The sequence below is a fragment of the Lupinus angustifolius genome, chromosome LG11 (genome assembly GCF_001865875.1).
Source record: "Lupinus angustifolius cultivar Tanjil chromosome LG11, LupAngTanjil_v1.0, whole genome shotgun sequence".
In the NCBI taxonomy this organism is placed as follows: Eukaryota; Viridiplantae; Streptophyta; class Magnoliopsida; order Fabales; family Fabaceae; genus Lupinus; species Lupinus angustifolius.
The window spans coordinates 1,859,574-1,870,454 of record NC_032019.1 but is presented as its reverse complement, the minus strand read 5'-3'; the positions used below and the strand labels follow the sequence as shown (position 1 = coordinate 1,870,454).

At 34.7% G+C, this 10,881-nt stretch overlaps 2 protein-coding genes across 2 annotated transcripts; one reads left to right on the top strand and one right to left on the bottom strand.

Moving 5' to 3' along the window:
- LOC109361141 (ribosomal RNA large subunit methyltransferase E) lies at positions 2,184-3,610 on the top strand. The gene is made up of 3 exons (XM_019606471.1): positions 2,184-2,557; positions 2,705-2,954; positions 3,040-3,610. Exons 1-3 carry the CDS (start codon positions 2,222-2,224, stop codon positions 3,162-3,164), a joined length of 711 nt encoding a protein of 236 aa, XP_019462016.1. The 5' UTR covers positions 2,184-2,221; the 3' UTR covers positions 3,165-3,610.
- LOC109361140 (protein FIZZY-RELATED 3-like) lies at positions 3,962-7,078 on the bottom strand. The gene is made up of 10 exons (XM_019606470.1): positions 6,851-7,078; positions 6,224-6,816; positions 5,765-5,887; positions 5,567-5,671; positions 5,289-5,468; positions 5,142-5,204; positions 4,802-4,996; positions 4,537-4,701; positions 4,252-4,320; positions 3,962-4,171 (listed from the first exon to the last, which is right to left on the bottom strand). The coding sequence occupies exons 2-10, from the start codon at positions 6,794-6,796 to the stop codon at positions 4,118-4,120; spliced, it is 1,527 nt and encodes a 508-aa protein (XP_019462015.1). The 5' UTR covers positions 6,797-6,816; positions 6,851-7,078; the 3' UTR covers positions 3,962-4,117.

Here is a 10,881-nt window from a genome sequence, read left to right as displayed (position 1 = left end):
CAGTTTTTCTAAGGTAAACCAAAGACAAAGTGGACTTTGCACATCGTGGTCATGAAGGATATTCCTCACCTCTTTTAAGAGGCTTCTTCAGTTGGTGGTGTCGAGATCTTATACTAACCTACGAAGTTGATGGGCTGAGATAACATTACAAATAGAAACATCCCAAAATATTATTAATGTCTAAGTCTACAACAATATAACATAATCACTATAATATTTATATAATGTCCTTCCAAAAAATGAAGAATTTAACAACAAAGTCTGAAAATAACAATTTATAGGCAATATCTTATAAAACTCTAGGACAATTGAACTAGAAATTAATCAATAATACTTAGAGGATGAAGAAATAGAGGCAACAAAGCAAATCAGATCAACTACTTGAAGACTAGTCGTGGACGCATGATGTCACATATCGACAAATTTATATCATAGGTGCACCTTGACTGAAATATTACAGTCTTGGTGTACCTTTTAAATTAATTACCAAACTAGTGTAGCTTTTAGGAAATCAGTAATGGAATTGGCGATTTATAGAGAACTCAGCAATAGGGTTGCCGAGTTTCATATTTTTTTCCTGCATCCACCAAACTCGTCCTTCCATTTGCCGACTTTCATACATATATCTATATTTAATAATCGAATAATACATTTATATTCATTTATATGCTTCTTCTTCCTCTACCTCTCCTTAAGCTATTTTCATTTTTTATTCATTCATTCATCACGGTACATAATAATATATTACTTAATAATATGCCAAACCTTTGTTGTAAGAATCAAAATTCTGATTTCGGAAACGACATCATACTTGAACTTTATTTCTGAGTGTCGTGCATTTACAGGTGCAACTATGCAATATATTCACTCTCCCTTCTCACCTTTGGGGTCATTGACCCTACACACTCTACTCTTTTGGTCTTTAATGCAATGCCTAAATTCATTAATGAGTAGACCAAGTCAATTGAGGAAACAAAAATTATGTTATTGTTTGAAGGAAGTAAAATAGAAAATTATTATTTTTACCAAAAGCATTAGTGATGAATGAAACAGGTAGTATATTATTATGTACAGTGATCAATGAGGGAAGACAAATGAAAATAGCCGGAGGAGAGGGAGGGTGAGAAGAAACATATAAATAAATATAAATGTATTATTTTATGATTAAATATAAATACATGTATAAAAGTCGGCAACATAAATGGCAATTTGTAAATATGAAAGTTCCATTGCCGAGTTTCCTATAAATCGCCAACACACTGTCGATTTTCTAAAAATTATACTAGTTTGATAATTAATTTAAAATGTGCATCAAAACTGTAATATTTCAGTCAATGTGCACCTATAATGTAAATTTGCCGTCACATATCTCACATTTACAATAGAATAAATAGTAAATGCTAGAGCAAAATCATATCTTTAAATCTAGTTTGTCTACTAATCAACTAACCATTTATTATTTATTATGATAAAAATGTACGCACCAATGATATAAGAATTTTTATATTGTTGCTACATTATCTACTATTCATTTTTAATCATCATTGACTAATAAATAAAAATATATAAGTGAATAATGTACTGAATGTGTATAATTCTTTATACTCATTTATTATTTTGTTTTAATTTCAAATTAATATTCTTAACAATAATAATATTTAAACACTATGTTTAGTGTTTTAATTAAATTAATTCTAAGTTGCAGAAGAATATATGAATATACTATAAATAAATAAATAAATAAATAACATAAATATTTATGGAAGTAGTGACATTTTTAGGGAACTCATTGATGAGATCCACGACTTTGGAAGAAGTCGTGGACTAAGAATGTGACTTTCCCGACACATTTTCTCTCATCCATAGAAGTCGTGTTTTCCATCTACTACTTCTCTTTTTTAGAGGTCGGGTACCCTAAACATGATTTCCATTGTATATTAGTAATAAAAATACGGTGTAGCCTAATAAGAGGTCTATGGTTTCATAGTAATCCAAAAACCAATAGGCCAAAGCATATTTTTGTTATTGATATAGAATGGAAGTCGTATTTACACTACACGATTTCTAAAAAAAAAGTGAAAGGGTCAAGGAAGTCACATTCCTGGTCTACCACTTCGCAAATCTTCCATAAATATTTTAAAACATTGAATATCCACGTAATTTTTTCCCATAAAACCCTTAAACCCTGGTAGTGGAGCGTTCTGAGAAGAAGAGAATTGTGATGGGTGGTGGCGGTGGAGGAACAGCTGATTTCTTCTACAAGGAGGCGCAACGCCTTGGGTACGTGGCACGCTCCGCCTTTAAGTTGGTTCAGATACAGAAACAACACAAGCTAATCAAGCCTGCTTCTTCCGTTCTTGACCTTGGCTGTGCTCCCGGCGCGTGGCTTCAAGTCGCTTGTCAGAACTTAGGTCCTCTCCGCAATGGTGGCTTCGTTCTCGGCATCGATATCAAGAAGGTCAAGGTTCCTCCCATTCATTGTGACTCAAGGGTTCAAACTATATCTGCTGATGTCATGACCCTCCCTATACACCAACTTAGATCCCTTTCTCCAAAGGTACACCACCCTAAACCCTAGAATGATTGCTTAATTTTTCAATAGTAACAATGTTATTACAGATATTATATTTCATTATGTGAATGTGGTATTACTCACTTGAGTAGTTGAGTTCAATTGATCAAGTGTTTGATTTGTGTTGTGCAGCAAAAAGGATTTTCTGTGATACTATCAGACATGTGTCCATCAGTTTCTGGAATCACAACGAAAGACGCGGCTTTGTCGGTTGAGCTAGGAACACGAGCATTCAATTTGGCTGTTGGCAGAGCTTCACCAGTTTATGTTGATGACGATGATGATAATCGGGAGGAACAAGCTGGTAATGATTCATCCAATGGTGTATTGCAAATTGGAGGGAATCTTCTTATAAAACTTTTGGAGAGTGAAGATTCTAGAGGTGCTTCAGTTTTTAAAACAGCATATGACTATGAGTTATTTCAGCTGATTTTGTTGCTTAATTTCTTTGAATATTTATGCTGCAGAGGTTGGCCAGATTTGTAAACCATTCTTTACAAAGACATCATGGTTGAGACCTAAAGCAACAAGACCTTCATCAAGAGAGATCTATTTGATATGTCAAGGTTTAAAGCCACACGCCAAGATATAGATTTAAAAGAATGTTCTTCGAGTTCGCAACCCACCAAAATTTAATGGTGGATTGTACTAGTGAGGTGCTGATCAGTGTTCAAATCCTAGAACAACCTCCTTACATACAAAGTGAAGCTTGGTGTAGTGACTTTCCCTGAGTCTCATGGCATTTAGCCGCCTTTTTTATGCTTGGGCTTTTTAGAGTTATTCTCAATTTGGGGGAGCACTTTCATCGATAATTTTTAAAGATATTTCTTGTATGAATGTTACAAACGTGCAGAATACAAATATGCAAGTTGTAACCAGAATTTGATGGCTGTTATTTATGGAATGCAATGCACTGCCCCCATTGTTAGTTTGTTATAAGTAAGCACTGCAATGCTTTCTGATATGTTAAGCATGATCACTTGATCAGAATCCAAATTTATTACTTTGTGCATTTCTCTGTACATTGTTGAACCCTAATTTTTGCACGTCTGCTTTGATGTTTAAGTAGTGCATATGAATTGTGTATTGTAATTCATTATTTTCTTTGCAAGTATTCTTTTGAGAATGAAGGAATTGGTTCAGAAAAGTAGAAAATACTCAGTAGATAGAAAATAATGGGATTCTTATTGAATTTCACTCTTCTCCAATTTGCTCCAATCCCATGTTTTCTGGGTACTACTAAGTATTTATCATCCTTTTGGGTAAGGAACTAATATCTTTATGTCATACTGTGAATCTAGTAGGTTCTTATACCAATATCAGGTTGATGCTCCAATTCCATGTTGTTAATGCGTCAGAAAGAAAAAAAAGACTAATTGGAGAATCATCAAAACATACTTGTATAATTTATTGACATTTTTAAATGACTTTACACTTCATAACAATTATTTTCCCCATAATTCCATATACGGAATAATTACAAAAAAATAATAATGAATTTTTCCTCCTTTATCTTCATCACTCCTTCCTCTTCCTCATTCGGAATCATCGAATTTGGGTACGTCCCAATGACCATAGTGCTGTATCTTTAACAGGGGTCTGAAACAACACGAGAAATGAGTCAAATAATGAGGCCTAGCATTGGGGAGGATTAGAATCAAGTTAGTAACATTGCTTACAGGTGCTTTCATTGATGGGAAGATATTCCAGAATCGCAGTGTCTCATCCCCTGCACCAGTAACTATTGTCTGCAAGAGGATCCCAAAAAATAGAAATTATTGAAAAAGTTCCATGTTTATAAGGCAAGTGTGAGAAATGATTTGGAAGACTCTTCTATAAACAGAATTATGGTATTTGATGTGCAAAAGTTTTCATTTTATAGAATGGATTAAGTATCTTTACTAGTGCAATTTACAAGTATTTGTGTGTGTATCAGTACCACGCCACAAGGATACATGCAGTACCTGGCCATCAGGGGACATAGCAAGGTAAAGCACTCGCATGCTGTGACCAGTGAGCGTTGTAACCTTTGCCAATGATGGATATTTCCATACCATAATCTGATTCTGTGAGTAGCCATGAGTACTAACCAACTCATTCACATTTTTACTCCAGGCAAGGTTGCACACCTGCATGACCATGCATTAAATTTGTAAGACAATGCTTAATGTAAATATGGACACTTGTAATAGAAATCGCAGTAGACAGAAAAAGAGCTAAGAAATAAACCTGGCTCCCAGTGTCAATATAATTTAATTGATGCCCATTTGTTGTGTTCCAGAAGCGAATGCACCTATCTGCGGTTCCACCTCCGGATGCAAGGAGGTTGCTCTGGTGAGGTGACCAAGAAATGGCCTTCACTGCAGCTGTGTGCTCTGTAAGTCTCAAAGCTGGTTGCTTAGAGTGTTGATTCCACACCAATAGCTGCTCATATACAAAACATGACATTAGAGATGTGAAATAATTTATAACTTACAGGACTTATAGAATGAAGCCATATCCATGTCTTCTTTATTATTATTATTATCATGATATAATTTTGTAAAGGAAATGAAGGGAAGAGGCATACCTGATTATCATTTCCACCAGATGCAAGTTCCCTATCATCACTGGACCATTTCAACCCACACACCTGTAACATTTAGAGATAAACAGGTTCAGACTTGTGAACAAAATATCATAAGTTCTAAGTATATTTGTCAATTCCTTGTGCTACCTCAGACTTGTGTCCCACAAGCTGGCTAATGTAGTCATTTGAAACCCTCATGTCATGCTGAAGTATGTTCCTATCCCTGCTTCCTGATGCCAAAATGCGCGAATTCCACGCCAATACACCCGTTCTTGTCTGATGCCCACCCAATGTTCTGACTCTCTTGCAGCGAGTTCCATCCCAAATCTGTATCATAAGTGTAAATTGCTCTCTTATTCTCAAATGAAAACCTTCATAAAATACATGTAAATATATGATATCTAAACAAGCTTAACAAGGTGTACCTGAACTTGACCAAGACAAGTACCAATGGATATATAAGAACCTTCCTTGGTCCATTGCACAGAACACACACCATCATGAGGCCCCAAGTCACATAATCTGGTCACCTGAAACCACATTAACCAAATGTCAATTCATCAAAAGTTCAAAATCATAATATCATGGAATTAGAAGTCATAGCAATTTCTTTGAAGACTTGCCTTGCTGTTAGAAGCACTCCAGAGATAAACACTAGTACCCAAACCCACGGCTAGAACATTCTGAGAGGACCAGTCCACAAGATTTAAGTAAAAATCATCCTGAAGTGATGGAGCATCCAGAATCTGCAATCAACAATTACAATTCTTAATCAATTCATATAATTCTAATCAGCCCATAGTCATACTTCATATCATAATTTTTCAATGTTAGTATGCTGTCACTGCGTCAGCTAAAAATTTAGCTCAACCATTATTTCTTAGTAACCATTCCATACATCTATTCAATTCAATCCATTCACAAAACAACTATCTTAACCATATTGTACATCGCAAGTTCACAACCATAATATTGCAGTTTCATCTTTAATAATTATATTTAAAATGTTGGAAAATGTAAAGAGGATGTTAAAAACACTTATATAGTAATGAACTAAATGAAGTAAAAGAATAGAGGCATGCCTTGTGGGGTGTTTTGGGAACTTTTCGGGGAGGTTTAGGAGGAGTGGAAGTGTCAGAAGAGAGTTCATTACGGTGTCCTCCTAATGTGGAAGGTGAAGAAAATGGTGAAGTGGGTCCACATGAATCTGTCTTGAATCGAAGTATGTTCTTACTAGGACTCATGATACTAGGCGATCCTGATCCTGATCCATGACCTGCATGAGAAGAAGAAGGAGAAGCAAAATCAGAACCAAATAACTCAGCTCTTAATAACCTCGAATAAGCTTCATTATTGATGCTATTTCCTCCTCCGACACCGTTATTATCTTTAACTGGAGAAGGTTTATCGAGGAGGGCGAAGGCATAGAGCCTTGAGGATGATCTGCAAGGTATGAATCTGTCACTGCAGGTTGAAGAAGATTTCGAGGTTGAAGAAGGTGAAGAAAGGTTTGTTTTTGAAGGTGAAGAGAGGTTGGAAATGGAGAGTGGTGATGAAGATGAACATGAGAACGTGTCAAGCCGCAGTGAAGTTCCAGACATTGTTGCTGGCAGCTTCAGACCCCATTTTTTTGCTTCAGGTGATTCCATTCCCATTGTTTCTTCAATTCCTTTCTTTTTCTTTCGCTGGGTTTTCTGTCTTCTGTTTCTCTCTCTTCAACCAAAGGGAAATAGTGAGTTACACAGAGAGAAAGAGAGAGAAGTTTTTTCTTTCAGGTGAAGAGTGAAGAGTAAAGACTACAACGGTCAAATTGTGGGAGGTTTTATACGAGGATTGGATTTTAATTTCCTTTTCTTTTTAATTTCTTGTACAAAGGTCGCTCCAACGGTCAATTACCAATTTGGCTCCAAAGAGCGTTTTATCACTTTATGCAACCTATTAGTCATTTGTCTGATATCCTTAGTTGTTTGGGTCCCCTTCTAATATGTACTACCCATTTTTAAGTGAATGTATATGTACTTTATCATTCATTTGAATTACTTTTTTTAAAAAATTAATAATAATTAAGTATCAATGATAAATAATAAAATGACAATATATAAATGACATTATATAAAATTTATATACTTTTGGTACATGTATCTTTTTCTATTTTTACATAGTGCCTTTGACTAAGATGTTATTTTTCTTTTTCTACAAGAGGATTAAGAACTTCAATTTTCATATTCATCATTTACGAATCTTTGACTAATTTTAACTATATGGAATCACTAACTGGGAAATGAAAACATGTTTTCAAAGTTATAGATTGTTATGAATATTTGGTTTTGAAATTATTGTATTTTTATATTATCATGATTAAGGCGATTATTGGCAATATAACTCTCATTCTAAGTATTTAATGCAACTCTATTTATATTAGGAGAAAATCTTAGATAAATATGTTTACAACTATCATATTTAGAGATAGATTCATTTATGTTTTCTTGGTTTTGACAAAATTTCAATTAATTTTTAATGTATTGTCAAACTTTTATTTATTATGTTTACATACATATTCTTCACATAAGTTTTTCCCTGAAACTTGAGACTACTATTAATGCTAAGCAATTCATGCTTTCAACGAGTTTTAATTATTTAACTTTATTCAAATCAAATTTTATTGTGAAACAGTTGATATATCGTTAATAAGCCTTAGCGTTTTCTGTCGGCAAAGGTTACTATTCTTATTAAAAAATCAGTGTATGGTCTGTTACCCATGCCGATTTTTATCGGTTTGAAGTTCTATATTCTTAATAGTTTTTTTAAAAATAAAAAGGTCATTCCCAATTTAAGTTAGATAGGCTTATAGGCCGTCAATTATGTACAGAAAAAATGAAGACGATGAGGAAAGACAATAAACGAGGATAGAGAGGGTGAGTATGAGTAAAAAGGGAATTAGTGTATGTTTTGGTTAACTTTATAAATGTACGTTTTTAGGGAAGTATGGTGAAAAATTGAGGGTGTTATAATTGCATGGATATGTGCATAGAATTAGCAAAAAATATTTATTGATGCAATACTTAATTTGACAATCTTTACACATCACTTTAAAATCTACACCATTTAAATCTTTTAAAACACATGTCATAATCCTATGTGGTACTGGACCCTCCAGTAATGGAGAGGATCCATTTTCATCATAAGGTATTACCAGTATCCAGATATTGGATGAGGCACTCTTACTCATTCCTTATGTTTTCAGCAAGAGGGATGGGTCGGTGGTGACTAACTACGAAAAGAAAGGAGAGTTAAGTCATTTAACGCGTTCACCGCCTTTCCACTATAGCTCCCAATGGGGGCCCATTAAACCCACATACGGGCCCAAATCCCAATATTCATTCCCGCCAAAACTTTGCGGTCTTACGATTTAAAGTCTTTGCCCCTTTCACCTACGTAATCCTATGCCACAGGACAGTGCTTAAGTCCAAAAATCCCTCCCTCCATTTTTAGATTCCACCACACGTTTGCGTAACTCTCCAGCTTCCGCAACAAGCAACCCAACCCACTATAAATAACAACTTAACATACCTTATTCACACACATTCTGAAGTTGGTGATGGATATCGAACAAAAACAAGGTTGTCGGACTCCCGTTCACAGAAGTTGTCGGATACCGGCGGCGAGTGCTTGTCCTCCGGCGCCAAAGAAGAAGCCGGTGGTTTACCCAGCAATGAAAAAGCAGAGGGTTCCACCAAAGGGTGGATACTTTAACCCACCTGATCTAGACCTAATATTCAGAGTTGCGCCTACAAGGGAAGCTATTTTTTACCCTTATCCATAAATTGTGATCTATTTTATCAATATATAGCTAGCTTCTCTGTATTCACCAGAAAGGAATTTATATGTATGCATATATATACAACTTAATAAGTTAGTGGAATAGTGTGCTTCGATAGATTACTTGGTCAAATGAGTTTATAGGTTATGAACTATTATGTGCTTGTGTCGGGTGATATCTGTTAACTGTTGGAACATTTTACGAGGTGAAATTAGTTTTATTCATGAATTATAAGTTTTAACATCTTCTTTGAAATTGAAATGTAATTCGCTTCTACATACCAAATATACACGTTTGATATTGAATGTGCTTATGTGCGTGTGACTGGAATGATAGATATACAACTATACAAGTTGTAAAGGACCAAAAATACGAATATGGGCTGATCTTAAAGCCCACTCCAATGCGGCCAGTTCATGAAGTTTAGAAGGTGCTCTCCAAACACATGAGCTAAAATATGGGCTGACCCGGTCTGATCCTTTTGACTAAAATGGCTCAAATTTTTAGTTTGGCCTGCTAAAAATGACAATCCAAATGGGCCGGTCCGTCAGGCCAAGCCCATATTGTTATCCTACTAGTGAAGCAATGAGCATGAAGATTATGTATCTGGATGCTATCCTGCAAAAATTGGATAGCTAACATATTTCTTATCAAACTATGATGGAGGATTTATCTATGATATACTCTAGCCCAATCTTTTCCTAGGTTGACCCACACATGAATTAAGGAAATCAAAATATGACAATTGTTATAAATTATTCAATTCTTGAGTTACTACGATTCTTTGACACTCAATTATGTTAAGATATTTTACATGTAATATAATTTGGGACAATAATAGACGATTCATTATTTCCCACCTATAATTTGGTTACCACCTATAATATTTTTACCTCTCTAATAACATTGGAAAGACTTGAACAAACGTATGTTTACTTTTCACAACCAATCAAAATCTTACATATGTTTAAAATAAGTGCAATAGAAGTTTTAGTTATCCATTTTAAATTAAATTTTTAATGACGTCCATATGCTTAATTGAATGGGGTATACGTTCGTTTTTGAATGGGAATTGGAGAGTTTCACCTAGAGATATTGATCGTGAATCAAATCGTAGCGTTGATGCTTTGGCTAACTTTGGTTACTCCATCACTTTTGATTGTATTACTTTTACTTGTATTCCTTCTTTTTTGTATTCCATCGTAGCGTTGATGCTTGTGTCCTAATAATCAATATGAATAAACTTTAGAAAATTGTGGTTCTTTATTATATTATACAAGCACTTTGTACTTGAGTATATTTGTATGAGATAAAATCCCCTCCCTTGAGTGAAATTGCTGAATATGCTACCAGCCAATTAGCCAAAGTATGAAATATGGTAAAATGTTATAGCAAGACACAATAATAATAATAAATCACAACAGAAATATTGGTTAGTGGAGTGTGTTTGTTGTTACAAGACCGTGTCATAGTCCACAGTAATTTTCACCATACCCCAAAAATATTACAACCTCATCTATTCCAGTCTACTTTTCCTTTCTAGCAACATTCAGATGATTTATAGTTCAACTTGTGTGTATATAATACCAAAATAATTCATGGAAAAGTTAAAAGTGGTCTATGTCCGAATTGACTAAAAGAAACATTGTTGTCCTCAAGATCAAAAAACAAGGAGATCAAAATCTAGATAGCGTGGTAAAAATGATGAAAACTGAGAAATAAATAATGCAACCATAATATCCATGAAGTAAAAGCATTCAATGATTCACCATTAATCAGATTCAGTGGTTTGACCTGCGAACTGCGAATCCGTTCATGAATATGGATTTGTGGTGCTTTGGCAGATCAATACGCATGATTTGCATACTGATACTAGTTCCGAAGCGAGGGCTTCAAGTCATCATATCTCTCACCCTACAC

Excerpts from the sequence above, each read along its gene's own strand:
- LOC109361141 (XM_019606471.1), top strand. The coding sequence starts at position 2,222 with ATGGGTGGTGGCGGTGGAGGAACAGCTGATTTCTTCTACAAGGAGGCG. Across the intron at positions 2,558-2,704 it reads TTAGATCCCTTTCTCCAAAG|CAAAAAGGATTTTCTGTGAT; the intron begins GTACACCACCCT and ends TGTGTTGTGCAG. Across the intron at positions 2,955-3,039 it reads GGAGAGTGAAGATTCTAGAG|AGGTTGGCCAGATTTGTAAA; the intron begins GTGCTTCAGTTT and ends TTTATGCTGCAG.
- LOC109361140 (XM_019606470.1), bottom strand. The coding sequence starts at position 6,796 with ATGGGAATGGAATCACCTGAAGCAAAAAAATGGGGTCTGAAGCTGCCA. Across the intron at positions 4,997-5,141 it reads CTGGTGGAAATGATAATCAG|CTATTGGTGTGGAATCAACA; the intron begins GTATGCCTCTTC and ends GTATATGAGCAG. Across the intron at positions 4,702-4,801 it reads ATATTGACACTGGGAGCCAG|GTGTGCAACCTTGCCTGGAG; the intron begins GTTTATTTCTTA and ends ATGGTCATGCAG.